The sequence below is a fragment of the Octodon degus genome, unplaced genomic scaffold (genome assembly GCF_000260255.1).
Source record: "Octodon degus isolate 3935 unplaced genomic scaffold, OctDeg1.0 scaffold00040, whole genome shotgun sequence".
In the NCBI taxonomy this organism is placed as follows: Eukaryota; Metazoa; Chordata; class Mammalia; order Rodentia; family Octodontidae; genus Octodon; species Octodon degus.
This window is the reverse complement of record NW_004524616.1, coordinates 7,837,753-7,854,496: the sequence shown is the minus strand read 5'-3', so window position 1 is coordinate 7,854,496 and position 16,744 is coordinate 7,837,753. Positions and strand designations below refer to the sequence as shown.

General features: G+C 37.3%; 1 protein-coding gene across 1 annotated transcript in view; it reads left to right on the top strand.

Annotated features, from left to right (window-relative positions):
* The window catches only part of Adamts19 (ADAM metallopeptidase with thrombospondin type 1 motif 19), a 319,655-nt gene extending 312,171 nt beyond the window's left edge, over window positions 1–7,484 (top strand). The window contains exons 22-23 of the mRNA XM_023715358.1: window positions 2,258–2,435; window positions 6,413–7,484. Coding sequence (XP_023571126.1) covers window positions 2,258–2,435; window positions 6,413–6,564 — 330 coding nt within the window. The 3' untranslated portion in view covers window positions 6,565–7,484. The remainder of the gene's footprint in view (window positions 1–2,257; window positions 2,436–6,412) is intronic.
* The last annotated feature ends 9,260 nt before the right edge of the window (window positions 7,485–16,744 follow it).

Sequence of the window (16,744 nt, the reverse complement as noted above, 5' to 3'; positions counted from 1 at the left end):
GTGTGTGGCTAAACAGTAAATGTTGAATAAATATAATAGGTAGGTGTGGGCTGGCAAGACAACTCAGTGGACTAAGAACCTGTTTAGGCAAGAGCAGGGACCAGGGTTTGATTCACTGGGCCACTTGCCACACCGGCCCCATCCCTGGGAATGCGGAGCCAGCCACCAAGACCAGGTGGGGTGATGCATACCTGTAATCCCAGTGCTGGGGAAGCTGAAAACAGGTGGATCACTATGAGTCTGCACTGTGTTGTGAGACCCTGTACCAAATACAAATGCATTAAATAATGATGATGCAGCAGCTGCTCCTGCTGCTACAGATGAGGATGATGAGGATGAGGATGATGATGGTGATGAGGATGATGACGATGACGATAGGTAGTTGGGATGATGTGGGCTCCTTCATGGAGGCGGTCAGTTGAGATTATGTTTTTAAAAGAGGCAAGGCATTTTAGAGGAGATAGAGCATGCTCAGGAAGGCATGGCTGTAGACAGGTCTTAGAATAATATGAGCAGAACTGTGGAATTGGGAAAAGAAATTGCATTGGCATCCTTAGTTTATAATAAACCATATGGCTTAAATGCTGTATCATTTTAATATTTTTTAAATTCTCTTTTAAAAATAAGACACAATTTTTAATAAGGAACTAGAGCTGGGTGTTTGTTGGGGTGTGCTTGCAAAGCCAGCACTCAGAAGGCAGAGGCAGGAGGATCACAGAGAGTTCAAAACCAGCCAAGACTACATAGAAAGACCCTTTCTCAAAAACTAATGAAGTAGAGATGATAGTCCAAATATACTGGTATACTGAGCTTTATCTTATAAGCCCTGGTAAACTGAATGACCAATGATTTTTGTCTGAGGAAAGTCCATATGTAAATAAATTTTCAAGGTTGCATTCCACATTAATGTGGGATTCAATAGAAGACAAGTAACTAAAAACAGTTTAGTAATACAGACTTGCTTTGAAGGTAGTAAGATTTTGTACAAATCCTTATGGGAATGAAAACAAGAGAAGGCAAGCCTGTTAGTAGTCAGGAAGCAGGAAAGTATACCATAGAGAACTTAATCTTAGCCATTATTTATAAAGAACTGAGGGGCTGGGGAGATGGCTCAGTGGAATAAGCACTTCCCTGGCAAGTGCAAGAGCCTGAGTTCAATCCCTGGTTCCAAAAAAAAAAAAAAAAAAAAAAGAACTGAGAAAATATAAACACTAAAAATCTCATGGTCTATTTAAAAGGTTGCCATTGGAAAGCATTTATCAATTTTCCTTAGAATATCATGTACTGAGATTTTATTGAATAATTCTAAATGCACTAATAAGCATCTTTAACAAAATATAGCTCAGTTTCAATCAGACAGAAAATAATATGACACTATAAAATAATTATATTCTCTTAGTCAAATTAGTATCACTGTAATTGTGTGACAAATTAAATCTAATAACATACATGGAACCAAGAAATTTGCCTATAAAAGATTGTTGCATAACAAGTATGTTTCTTGCCAAAACAAATATTCTTGGATTGAATATAAACTTCATTTAACTGAAGCATAAGAAGTTCACTAAAAGTACATTTTATTAGAGAAACCCAGGTTTTGAATATTTTATCAGCATAACACTGGATGTAATTTAAGCAACAAGAAGTAGCAATTATCTCAGCAATATATCAAGTTAATAAATACATCAAGCTGATAAATGTGCATTGCTGCTACACATTTTAAGCCCAGAACAATTAAAAGAGCTGAGTAGATCGGGCCAGGGAGATAGCTCAGTAGAATTAGTGCTTGCCTGGTAAGCACAATGTCCTGAGTTCAATCCCCAGTACTTAAAAAAAAGAGCTGAGTAGATATGAAAGATATGAGCAAGCATTTAGCTCCACAGTTTGAATATGTATCTAAAGTAGAGAATAATGAATCAATTATTTGTTACAAACCAGGTACTAGACCTTGGAGAACTGTCTAACCAAGCAGAGAGCTGTCGTTCAGCCCTCAAGTCACGTGCTCCAGTTCCATTTTCTTTCCTGACTCTCTTGCATCCTTCACTCCCCACCCCAAGTTCTGCTCTAACACACCTGGAGCTTCTCAAAGGAATCATTGATGTTCAAGCTAAGAGCATCTGAGTTAATCTTTCTGTCTGTTTTGTATCAACACTGGATGGTGTGGCTCATGTTTAAGAAATGTATAAAAAAAGATGGCTCACAGCCTAGGAAAAGGAAATAGCAGAAGAATTTTTAATGAACCTTTTATCTCTCTTAGTGCTCGATTACCTGTGGCAAAGGAATGCAGTCCCGTGTTATCCAGTGCATGCATAAGATCACAGGAAGGCATGGAAATGAATGCTTTTCCTCAGAAAAACCTGCAGCATACAGGCCATGCCACCTTCAGCCTTGCAACGAGAAGATTAACGTAAACACAATCACTTCACCCAGACTGGGTAAGCCAACCAGAGAGTAGATGGTTTTAGACACAGAAATGCTTATAACTTTTGCTAATTTGTATATTATTTTTAAGTTTTGAGGTATGACAATTACATAACCTTAATTTGGATCTATTTAAAGATGATTTAGTCTAAATGGCCTTGTGGGTAAAAAACCATCTTAACCTGTCTGAAGGTGTTTACTAAAAGCCAGGCCCAGTAAATGTTAACTTTGGGCACATGATACTGGAGGTCACTGCATAAAGGGTTATAGGATGCGACCAAATTTTAGTTTCAGAGCAGTCCTATGACAGACTGGGAAGGTGTGGTTGTAGTATAAGCCTTATATGCCCTATGGGTAATAATCTTCCATTAGGTCTTGGATACAAAGTATCTTTTGGAGAGACATGGAATTTTAAAAAAGGTTTTCATGAAGAATGGGTGTGTGAATCTATGCTACTGAACAAGAAGTACTTTGCTGGCCATCTTGGAAGATAGAATAATACATTTTAAATACTGGTATTATTTTGATATTTACGTAGTTTTATATTGTGAAATGCTTTCTGTTTTACTCTCAATTTCTGTTATTTGATTTAAACTGTCACCAGGAAGTAGAATCTGTATTTTTTGTTGATGTAGCCAGTAAGTGTGCAATAAATACTAATGAATTTTATTTCTGTGAAAATTAATGGCTTTTAACAGCACTCCTCCTTACTGCTAATGAGTTAACTTATGCTTTACATCCTGAAAAAAAAAAAATATATATATATATATTATGTTTACTCTGAAGAAGACCAATTTTAATAATGCATAATAATATTGCCAAAAATGAGTTTTATCAAGTGAAATGGAAAAGTTTGGCTCTTTATGGAAATTTAAAAACCTTCATTTCCAAGCCAAATAATTAACATTTCTGAGAATTAAAGTGCACATAGAATAAGACTAATCAAATGAAATTTAGCAATTCTAAAGCAAGTGCTCCCATGTATGTAGTCAGTGACAACATAATCCTCTTTTTGTAGTAATTACTTTAAGTCCTTGATGTATTATTTGACAGAAAATTAAAATAGACTGAGAAGAATTTAGATTTTCATTAAAATTGTGTTTTTAGCCTTTATTCGTGAAATAAATTCTTGAAGTAAATAAACCAAAATTACAGAAATGAAATGATTGAGAAAATCTCACATTTTTAAAAGCAAAATAATGAGCTGAATATTGATTAAAAAAGAGATGCAGCAAGACTGACCCATTTTGATGCTAGAATACAGTATTTCTTCTGAAAAATAAGTTAAATCTGTAGGATAAATTTCCATATCAGAGTCTTATTTTGAACATTTTATTGCTGTATATTTCAAATCATTTGTGACAAGCTTTGATTTTTACGCAGTGGTTGTGCAAGAATCTAGGAATGTGAAATAAGTATGACCAGTTTTATTTTGCCATTTCTTTGTAATTTCACTCACAGCAATAGTGGTCATTTTCCATTTCCATAAAGGTAGATATATTGAATACAATTTTTATTTTTTTAATCTTTTTCAAGACAATTCAAAAGAGGATTAACTGAAAGGTATAAAATTCAGACTTAGAAATATCACACTGAATCTGGGATATTTAATTTTAATAAACTTTTAAAAGTTCATACGTATCTAGACACTTTCTTGTCATTAGAAATAATATCTGACATCCACACAGTAAAGGAGGAAAGCTGTGTAAGCTCAGTTCATATAAGTCGAGTCATACTTGGGTGGCTGTAAGCAGGGTAGCATAACAGAGGAGACGAGCTAACAGGAAGCTACTCGAGTCACGACAGCTGGGAAACGGAAAGAGTGAAGGAAAAAGCTGGGAGGAAGAGAAACCCTTCCAAACCACATCCCCATCAAGTCACCTCTTCCTACCAGACCCCACCTCTTAAAAGCAAGCCAGCTATCTGTCCCATAATCCAGCCACCTCCCAAAAGTCCCAGCTACAGCCATAAGAAATTCTTGAAGGACATCTAGAAATAAACCATAACATTCTGCCCCTTGTTCTCAAAAACTCAAACATCATTTTATGCAAAATGCAGTTATTTCATCATCTCTAAAAGTTGCCAAATTTTTAACAGTTTTAGCATTGCTGAAAATTGCAAGTCAAGGTCTCCTCTTAGCATTAAGAGAAACTCTTACTTGTGCCCCTCTGTGAAAATCAAAGGGAACTTAAGCGCTGCCAGCATAAAATTGCACAGGGTAGACATTCCTATTCAAAACAAACCAAACACAAAAAAGGGAGAATGGGAGAAATAAGAACCAATGAGCTTAAAGGAAGGCCAGCATTAAAATCTGTAGTTCCATGTCAGGCACAAGCACAGCTGTGGTGAGATGTGAACTCCAGAGGGCCTGCAGCTTTGCTGGTGGCTTCAGATCTCACAGTTTTTCTCTGGGACTGACTTTGCTCACCCCCTGTGGCTTTCCCCCAGTGTTCTACGTTCCTGGCTTTTTTATTTTCTGGGGTCTCCACGGTGGTTTCAGCTTTACTCACAATTTCAGTACACTCAGTTCACTTAACTCTATTCACAGCTTCACTCAAACACTGCCCTCGCACATGCACAGTCTCTGGTCTCCCATGCCTTCTGAAACCTCAGTGGAAGCCTTTTCTGATCCCACAACCCTTGCATTCTGCATGTCTTTGAGTCCAGCACAGTGTGGATGACTCCAAAGTCTGCCACATGCTGGAGAAGTACCAGGTCCCCTTGAATTACATCTCTGCTGGCTTCTGCTGCCTAGATGATTGAACTGTAATTGGCGGATCCTGTGAGATCAATACTCTAGGCTGCCATTTTCCTTCTCTGACAGGGTTCCCTACAGCTCTACTCTTAATGTAAGTCTTTCACTTGGTAACTTTTTTTTACTGTTTCTGACAGTATATTACACTAAATACAACAATTGATAACTGTGTTACAACTGAACATTGAACTTCCTTTGAATTTTTTCTTCAGATTAATCAGTCTACTGCACTCAATCTTAGTCTCCCACAAGACTCAGTACATGAGCAAAATGTAGACACATTTTTTTGCCAAAGCATAGCACACATTGCGTAGAGTCCATCTGCCAGTGTAGCCTTTGTTTCCAATGAAATCTCATGAAGTTAGTCTATCAGGGTTTTGGTCTTTTTACCTCTGATCAGAATCTTCTTTAAGCTTAGCTTAAGGAAGTCGAAAGCTTCTTTAGTTATTGTCTTTAAAACTTTCCAAATGCCTCCCACAAACCAGTTCCAATGATTTCTGAGCCACATAGTCAGATAACAGTCATACCAATGACCCCAATTCTCTGCTACCAAAACCCTGTCTTGATTACTTTCTTCATCACTTATACAAAATACATGACATTTACATTCTTTTTTCATTACAGAGGATAGAACTTGGGACCTTGTGCATGCTAGGCAGGCACTTATGTCACTGACCTATTTCCCTGGCCCTGTTGCTGGCTCTGAGACTCACAATCTATGGGAGGTTTATCTTGGTATAGTTTGTAGAGATTTCAGTCATGGTTAATTGGCTCCCAACCAGGATGCCTTGGCAGAGGGTTGTAGCAGAGGAGAACCTCTTTATCTCATGGTCCTGGGGAAGCAGTGAGTCAAGAGAGAAGCAGGGAAGAGAGATATAACCATCTGATCATGCCCTGGTGACCCACTTCTTCCAACAAGGACCTACTTCCCAAGAGCAAGTCACTTATAATGCCCCCATACAAGCACTCTCCAAAGATTCCCCCTATGGTTACACACAGCTTAGGAGACTATCTAGTTGTATACCATAGCAATAAGTAAGAATACTAGTAGTTTATTCTACCCTTGGGTTGCTGTGTATGAATATATTTCTTTTTCTTTTCTTTTCTTTTTTCGTATTCCAGAAGGTTATATAAATGAGTCAAAATGAGCATACAAAGTTCCGTCATTTGAACTATCTCTGCTAATGACAGCTCCGATACCTGTAGACATTTGAATTCGCGTGTTCTGTTTCACAGCTGCTCTGACCTTCAAGTGCCTGGGGGATCAGTGGCCAGTGTACTGTCGAGTGATACGTGAGAAGAATCTGTGTCAGGACATGCGATGGTACCAACGTTGCTGCAAGACCTGCAGGGACTTCTGTGCCCAGAAGCTACAGCAGAAGAGTTGACCTCTGGCATGCCGGCTCACAGCTCTTGCAATTACATTATTTATAAACACACACTAGCATGTTTCTCTGACCAAATATTATCAGATTACATATAATTTAATCAAATTAATTTATTTTTTGCCTGTCAAACATCCAATGTGGTGTTTCAGTTATACAGACACTTTGATTTATACTATAAGGCTTCATAAATAATTTTATATGAATGAATAAGTTGGATCCATTAACCTAAGAAGGATAAAAAGGAACTAAATAAGATCATTAGACTTTTTTTGGTTTAAGTTAGGGCTGTCTCTAAGGTGCTACTTTCTCTCTACCAATAGCATTGAGTTATCCAGTATATATACTACTTTAGCATTATACTTTAGTTATATATGGAAAAATATGATGGGGTTTTTTGTTTTGGTGTCCTGCTGCAGAATTAGCCCATTTTCTGTAATCTGTGGGAGGTGTGTAAACATAACAAACCTCATAATGTTGAACAGATTTTTAGAGAATGTATTATGAATTTGGTTAAGATTTAGAGACATTCTTGGAAAAATTCTACTGTAATGACCTTGTTTTAATAATCAAAAAGTCAAGCAGAGACCTTGATCATGTACTTGAACACAAGTATTGTAACAATAAAACACTGTAATGGTTTACACTGAATCAACATGGCACTGTTGAAATAGAGTAGAGAAACTTATAGAAATGGCAACATCCTACAAAAATGTGTATTATTTTATCATGTTGTCATTAGATTTTAGTACTTTAAATATTTTGAACAAAGAAAACATTGATCCACCATCCATTTTGTATCTTTTGAGCTGATTTGTGAAAGAGTATAGTACGTAGGTTCATAAATCATGAAATTTACTAGATATTTTAAGCCTTTTTCCTAAAAGTAAAGAAAAACAAAAAGCATATATTTTGGTAGTTTCATTGTGTTACTTTCTTTTTAAAATTTAAGTTTTGCAATTCTGCGAAATGTTCAAAGCCAGATTAAATTTTTTCCTGTGAGAAAATATTGTACATGATTCACAGGATTTCTTAGATTTTTTTCAATAAAATATGTGAAACTTCCTTTTACAGATCTCTTCTATATCCATGCTTAGCAAGAAAAGACACTGTCTGTTTCTTTTCTAAAGGATGTTTGCATAAAGAACTATGACTCAAAACAACGTCTCTTTGAAACAAAGGACAAATTGCTTCTCATCAAAAATGTTCAGGTTTCTTTAATTCGCCGCATGTACAGAGCTCACCGGCTGCTTTCATGGTGCCCTGTATGAAGTGGGGCTCACAGGACCAGTACAGAAAATGCAGTTCCCTGACCACTGATATTGCTGTAATAAAGTCCTTTGTCTCTAACCCAGGAGTCCCATGTTTTTGGCTCTAAAATATGAGAGGTAAACTTGATAAAATGAATACGTAGTAAGCTCTTAGCACTTAGTATCTGATGCTTTACTCACTAACACTTGAACCTTCATTGTGAAAATTTTAACATTAGGGCAACTTTCCTTTTAAATTGTTCACTGCAATTAACTGCAGAGCACATATTGTGAAAGATGGTGAGTAATCGGATTAAAACCAAAAGTGAAGCAATAAGAGATGACTTTGCAATTTCATCCTTGACTTCTGAATCTATAAATCTCAATAGGAATAGTACTGTATATTGGTCCATGTTTCAGAAAATATGTATCTTATATTTAACATCTAAAATGTTATCTCAAATAAAATTACATCAGAAAAAAATATATAAAATGTCACCTCAGAGCACCCCCATGGGTGCCAGAACTAAATCTTTAAAAAAAAAAAAAAATGGGCCGGGGAGATGGCTCAGTGGAATAAGCACTTCCCTGGCAAGCGCAAGGGCCTGAGTTCAATCCCCAGCTCCACAATAAATAAATAAATAAATAAATAAATAAATAAATAAATATTATCATATCATTCTATTCCCATCTGCTTCCGGTTGATTGTGAGCGTGGTAATAGATGTGCAGGAGCAGGAGCCCATTGCGACATTTTATTTGCTAGTAAACTAATTCTCTAGACAGAAATAATAGTATGTGGAATACCAAGAATGAATGAGACATTTGTTAACTAACAAGTGACATTTGACAAAAGCATTGCATGTTGAAAAGGCAGATCCATATTTAGAATGAGCAACTACTGCAGTAAGAACAAGCCACTGTCTCTGTTGTGATAGAGTTGGCCTAATGCAGTCAGCTAGAATCAAGGTGAGCTAAAATTATTTTCCATATAATAATGTCCGATGAGGACATAATATCTTCTCTGCTATTATTAGTCTGAACCTTGAACAGTTATTGTGGCTAGATTGGCCTTGGTGAGTGGATGTCCATACGAAGGGCCCCCTGAATAGTTTCTACCTCCCGCAGCATTGTTTTGGTGTAGGAGTGCATTGGTCAAAGATAAGAGTCACTGGTGTGAGAGAATGGCCAACATGGGTAGCTCACGTCATCTCATCCACCTAACTCATGATCCACTGGGATTATGGGTGTGAGTGTGATACCCAACTTGGGGCACATAGCCTGAATGCAACCTAAGGAAGACAGCCTTGCTCTGTAGCCATTGCTGCTGCTACTCTTCCTTTGCTCTTTGCTCTTTGCTGCTGCCATGAAAGTTTGCCCTCTGCTGTGTGCCACTCTGCCTTAAAGCTAGCTGAGTATGGACTGAAACCTCCAGTACCTGAGAGCTAAATAAACCATTCTTCCTTCACTTTGAGTGTCAGGTATTTGTCCCAGCAACAAGAGAAGGATAGCAGACACACATTCTTTCTAACTGAAAGGACTTTCTTTATTACTCTCATTTAACACCATCTCTGTGTGGACCTGTAGAGCTATGGCTTTCTACTCTTGGTGGTGCTAGCATATTTTGAAGAACCATTGGTAGAGTAGGCCTGGATGTTCTGTAATCCAATCAGTGAGTTATAAGAAATGTTCTATGAGACCTGAGGTGTGGGAATGATGTTCTGCTCAGGCAATTGGTGGATGGGTTTGTTAGAGCACACATCAATCAATTTACAATGACCAGTCCATTTTTATGGGAATCTGGTGATCCATGGTCAAACATGAAGCATCTAGGAAGATTGAGTAGCAAGCAAAATATTTATTTGTAGAGAAATGCACAACTTTGCTTTCAAATCCCATATACCTTACCAAGACTCACCAGTGTGATCCAGAGGCTCCATATTGGACCATTTTGTGCCACTGAGTTTTCCAGGTGCCACCTTATGTGTTGTGCCATATGGCCCAAATACCAGACTAGCTTCATTTACAGGCTTAGATGCAGTCTCATCTTCTTCTATGCATTGCATAAAACTAGAAGTTTTCAGAGTATTCATTCATAAACCTTAGAAAATAGCATTAGCAAATGAAGCATAAATTGAGATAGCAGTCCAGTTGGACTCTATGCCTCTTCCTTAGGATTGGTGAGAGTTATGATACTGTCTTTCATCTTGGAATATCTCAGCATGTCACAGAATCCTAGAAATTTTACTGAAGCATGATGTCTCTGAAATTTTTAGTAGTTAATTCATACTCACAGGCACATAGGAGTCTTACTGGGTAGTTAATTAATGTTATTAGCTAGTGCATCTTTTTCAACAGACCCAGTCAACATGACATTGTCCATGTGGTGAAGTATGATAGCCTATGAACTGTAGAAAACACTGGCTTTTGCACATTAGAGAGATGATATGACCCTAAGGTCAGATGTGAAGGTAACTTTTAGATTGAACTGTTAGGCCCCTCCCATGGATTCACTTGCTCTGGACTCTATCTGGAAGCTCAGCCAGAATTCGAGCCACCATCTGATAGTGGTTATCCAATATAATTTTCCAGAGTTCATCTCTTCAGAACACCAAGAAAAGGAATGAGAATTTATTGCACCTGCATCCTTCTGGTCATTGATGGTAGAAGAACATCTGAAATTCTTGCGGGAATATAGTATAGGTTTAGATTCTAACTTCATGACTTGAAGGCAGTTCTGGAGCTTCCACTGTTATTAAAACCAGGAAAGACTTGATTCCATAACAATGAGCAGATTGAGGATGGAAAAGATTCTGTCAGTGACCCAGTATGTCTGTGCCAAATATGACTTCTAGAACCAGGACAATAAACTGTGGATGGGTAGACTCAGAGACTCTTGAGACCATTATGAGACAGATTTATGTCACAACTTGGTGAGATTATCTAACTTCAACAATTTATTCCCCTGACTATGATGCTATAGTAGCAATTGATGTCATAAGAAAGTCTCATCACTTAGTTCCAGTAAATGTATAATTACCAAAGACTATTTTTTAACTAAACCTTATGTAATCAATTTTCTGTTGAATATTATCCAGGTATCCATTTAACATGTGCCATAGGCTTTTTTTTTTTTTTTTTTTTTTGGTGGAATCAGGGATTGAACTCAGGCCCTTGCGCTTGTCAGGGAAGCGCTTATTCCACTGAGCCATCTCCCTGGCCCCAAAGACTATTTTTTAAAGAGAATATTTAAAAAAAAATTAGGAATGATACAGACATTTCACTAAACAAAATAAGAGGAATTCAGTAATGGTTGTTATATTGCATAATGTCATCAAATTATTTAAATTATCAGATATAAACATGCAAAGTAGGTTTTAAAAAGAATTATAGGAAATTATAAATGAGAAGGAAAAAAAGCACTAACTGCTCCTTTCAATAGACTAGCAGAAATCAGCAGTATAATTATTCAAGCTATCCTGTGGATAGATACATAATTATATCTTTCTAATTTCTTTCTTTTTTTCTTTTGTCCTTTCCCTCATCCCAGTTTTTCCTTCCCTTTTAACAGATTATTTTCCTTTCACAGTATCTATAGTACCTTTCAGATTTTATTTATTCTTTCAGGTACTTACACTAGTGAAATAATACGATGTTTGCACATGTGGGTCTGATTTATTTCACTCGTAAGTGTGGTGTCTACTTGTGTGCAATTACCTATAAAAGACCAAAGTTTATCATTCTTTTTAACTGGGTAACACACCACCGTGTTAAAATAACACTTTTTGAAATCTCTTTGTCAGCTGATGAGCATGTGGTTTGTTTCCAAAATTTAGCTTTGACAAATTGTGCTACTATAAACATGGGTGCACATACATTGCTGTGGTATGTTGTTTTCAGTTCCTCTGGAAAAATTTCCAGGGAGGAAGTAACTGGGTTTAATGGGACCTCCAAGCCTAGCTTTTCTGAAAATTCTCCACACTGGTTTCTGAGTGATTGTACCAGTCTACACTCCCAACAATGGAGAAGGGCTCCTTTTTCCCCACAACCTCTCCAGCACTTGTTATTGGCTGACTTCTTGATGTTAGCCATTCTTCCTGTGATGAGGTAAAATCTGTGTTACTTTAATTTTCATTTCTCAAATTACCAATCAAGTTGAACATTTTTTTCATATATTTACTTTCCATTTTTATTTCTTCCTCTGAGAAGTGTATATTCATCTCAGATGCCCATTGTTTTTGATTGAGTCATTGATTTTTTTTTTGAATCTTTGAATTTTGGGGTTCTGACTTTTTGAAAATTTCTTTTGTTTTGATAAAAGTCCTTGAAGACTGATTATCTGTCCCTCATTGAAACACAGTTATCCTTTATGGAAAGGCTTTCTAGAAAAGTCTAGAAAATAAATTTACAGGACAATTTTTGAATGGCCTATGCTGATCCTTCCCCATAGAGCACTGGCCTCACCATTATTCAAGGGCTTCTGGGTCTGTGAACTAGCTCCCTTGGGGAAACTGAAAAAAAGAGAACACAGTTCTCTGGGTCATGATTCAAATTAAACTTTTGTTCACCAAATACAGACGCAATACTACTACAAATCAAGCAAGAGTTTAGTAGAATGCTCATATATTTTACCTCTAGGGATTCCTTAATCAATTGGCCAATACTAAAAAATGTTTGCAGGTCAAACATTCCTTTCTCAGTCTGAAAATTTATAACAAAGTATGTTCACTTTACAGTTCATAAACAGAAATGTTTGCTTTGGTTCTAGATTGCTTTATAGCAGACAATTGAAATGTACATTTATGCCTTATGTGCTCTTAAAGCAACAGTGAATAGTTTCAGTGCTTAAGAACTGAACTAAACGCTAAGCTAAATGCTAAGCTTTCTGTTAATCACCATGCTTAGCAAATCTCCCAAGTACTTCGTGTCATCACTTGCATCGAGAAGCCCTCTCCCCCGCCCCAACCATGCATGCCCAGCTCATAGGTGGACTTTTCTGGAGTAGCTGGATCCAGAGTGTATGAAAGTGGAATGCTCATGTGTGAATATGAGTTAAGGCCATAATACTGAGCTAGGCTTTTGACTGACTTAGCATAGTTCTGGGTGTGAATAATGAGAAAGCTCACCCTGGGTGCAGGACCACCCAAAGGCTTATTCTGTGAATAAGATCAAAGGGAAGGGGCTGGGGAGATGGCTCAGCAGGATAAGCGCTTGACTGGCAAACGCAAGAATCTGAGTTCAATCAAAAAAAAAAAAAGGATCTAAGGGAAAGGGCCTCTTGCTGCCTCCTGTGCCCTGCTTCACTGTCCTGAAAGTGTTTCTCCTCTGTGATGCCCCTCTGCCATGCTGTCCTGCCTTGCAGCAGGCTGACTACGGTCTGAAAGCTCTATAAACTGGGAGTTGAAGTAAACTTTTGCTACTTTAACTTTGGGTGTTTGATTATTTTGTCTCAGCAAAGTAAGCAACACCCTTTATGGGATGCTATTAATGTTTTCAGTTTTAACACAAGATACTGAGGCTTAGAGATTCAATAACTTGCCCAAAAGACAACTTAGATGTAAGACACAGAGTGACTCTGACTCAGAGTTATGTGCACTCAATCACTATGGTTGCTGCTTCTTTTAGGTTTAAAAATGTCTTATAATTGATGCATGAAGATTTATAAACAAAAATGCTCCAAATAATTTTTAAACTTGAATAATGTGATGAAATTCCACTGTAAGTCTGAACAGTACACAGGGTTTTCAGCTGGAAATACTTTCAGATATTTTACTTCATTAAAACAAAAAGAAAAAAGAAAAACGAAAAGAAGCTAGGAAGGATTAGTACATAGAGTTTTCAACTAGTGAAATCTAGATTTAATTTGATTCTTTCAATTCTCCTGGTAGAAAAAGAAATAGCTGAGAGTAAAAAATTAATGGGAAAATGATAATTTTATAAACATTTGTCAGAAAGGAAGAGGAAATGGTTACCTGCATGGGGAGGGTTGAGAAGCCTCATATATCTTTTGCTAGTCTTAGATAAAACTATTAGTGAAAGTGAATAGGAATCCTAAGCCAATATTTATTCAATAACTCTAAAATAACTTAAGTTCTAAAAGTTTATAAGAAAATGAGAGAATAGGTGTTATGAAATGAAAGAAACTTGGAGAATGCTAGCATAATCAAAGCAGAATTTATAATTTTTCTATATGAGCTTCTGCATTATAAACCCAAAAATCTAGAGCATGTCAAATATTTTATCCACTAAGCATGAGTGGAATAGAAAATTAAAAGACAGAGCATACAATCATTTTTGAAATTAAATTTAATTGGATTACCAATTTCCAATAACAATTGAAAAGAGACTAGGAAACAGAAAATGTCATTATTTGTGGAATAAAGGATTGCACTTGGGTCTTCACACACAACGGATATTAAAAATGGCCATCAAGGAAGATGGACATTTTCTAAAGTGTCACCTAATACAGAGACTCCGGAAAGTATAAAATACATCATCCAACAAAACATAGCAAGATAAAGTTATAAATATTTAACTCTGAAGTTTCAACAGAGGAAAAATATCTATAACGAAAACTGTAACATTTTTATGCCAGTTATCTGTCAGTCATGGCCCATGAAGGATGATTAGGAGATAGTCAGCAGAGATGGAAAGGGACATCTCCAGTCATGATCAGAGACGTCGTTTACTGTGACGATGTGAGGCAGCAGTAGGTAAGGAAGGTGTAGCATTCAGTTTCCTGGCTGCCATCACAGAGGCTATCTACAGAGATACAGGTTTTCATAGTGATGAAAAAAGGACAATGGAAGATAAAGAATCTGAGTCCAAATCTGTGAGTGGAAAGACTAACACATATGTGTGTATATAACATTGTTCCTCTGGTGTGAGAGACCAAAAGTAAGCAAGGATCAGAATGTGTACTAGACCTTATGAAATACGAAGAAAGTGCTCAGTTAAGAGAACTAAGGAGAGGAGAGAAGGAAGGGAATGAAAGGAAAAGGAAAAACTATAAAAGAAAGGAAAGAAAGCTATTGTAAATAAGGGGGTAGGAGGAGTTGAATGGGAAAAGTGAGAAATTGGGAGTAAAAAGAGGAACTGAGATAAGTCATGTACAGGTACAAAGTCCCTATGAGAAAGTAATCATTATGTGTATTTAACATGTACAAATAAACAATATTTTTTTAAAAAAACCCTTTGGGCACACAGGGCATAGCAGAGGAATCTAAAAGGACGCCTAAGGAAAACTGAAAGCTCATGTCACCTACCTCATGCTTTGGCTAAGAAAAGGGCTTAATCAAATGTATTTGGATCTAAGCTCCATGTTTCTCCTTGCCAGTATAGAAAGCCAAAGACAAGTAAGGTTCTTCTTGAAGATGTGTGATATTCCCCAAAGAATCTTTTAGAAAAAGCAAACAGTCTAAGAAATATTTGTTCATTAGATATATTCTGGCTACAGCCAAAAAAAATCCAGATAATATCAAGCACATGCACATATTCATAATATCCTTGATTCTGGAAATACTGGTGTTTATTTTGCTAACTGTCATATAAAATATATATTACTTTCTCTAGTAAATTTATTTTTAAAGCTCCTAAAATGTGTTTCAAATATTGTAAGCAATGGCAGATTTCATGTCCAAAAAATTCTTATATAACATGCTCACTGTTTAATTAAATTTTACAACTATAAGTAGGACAGATTTTTGTTAAAATACATCCCCTTTTGTTGCTATAAAGAAGGTAAGAACTCTCCAGGGTCTTGTCTGCTTCAGGAACATCCTGGCTGCTGGTTTCCATAAGCGACATGGCACTGTTCTGAAATCTAATGCTGATACATTCCATGTGTAACCTCACTGCCCTGGAAGGAAAGCCTGCCTGCTACATCAGAGGAGTCTATATATATGTAAAAAGGAACAGACACCCCGTGTCTTTTAGACACTTCTGATGTATTTGTTATTTGCTTTCTCACAAGTGGGACATGCCCCTTTTCCTCCAGATGGAATTTTATACTTTCCCAGTGAGAAATACAGGTCACCTTAAGCAACATGTCTTGTGAGGACAGTGCATATCTCCCCATTAAGGTCATCCCCACTCGCTGGCTTGCTGTAGTGTCCAAGCCACACCTCCACTTTGGCTGTCTTAACAGCAGACGGCTTCAATTACCATGGCACCACAAGCAGCCATGTTTCCCATTAACTCCAAAGGTGCCAGGTGGACACCAGACATCATAGCAGCTTAGACAGCTTGCAGCAGAAGCTAAATCTCCACAATGAGTGGCAGAAGGAGTAGATAGGGTATTGAACTATTGTAGCCAATGCTAAAGCAAATTCTTGTCATTTCCCTACTCTGAGCAAGCTGAAAACCTGAAACTGGTTGGGTTTCATATGAGCTTGAGACACTGGGAGCCAGATCATGAGATGAAACGAGACACTGAGTATCGCATGTGAGGCTGACTATGCAGGGCCAAGGCAGGTGTGCTACCTTGGAAAAATTCAAACAGGAAAACCAATACAGGTGATTGCTTCTTGTTCTCCAGTTTATGAACCATAATACTGAGATCCTGCCAGCCTTTGTGCAGACAGCAGCCTCCCTTCACCCCCATACATCATTGGTGCAGATTCTAGATGGATAAGCATTCAGTGCTGCACATATATCTAATTTGGTCATCCTGTTCATTTTAATCAGCATAGCCCCATCTGTCCCAGTGAAACACCCTCAGGTGTGTGTGTGTGTGTGTGTGTGTGTGTGCATGTGCTTAAAGTAGTGTGTGTGTGTTTCTTTGTTCTTATGATGAGTTGATGTGTCATCTCAAGAATGGCTTGAGTGTACCTGGTTTCAGATTCCAGTTGGAGCATCCCCAGGCTCGTTAATAATGGAGGAGTCCAACCAGAACGGCTCTGCCTGCCTTTGTTTCCGCTGTAGAAGAAGTGAGGC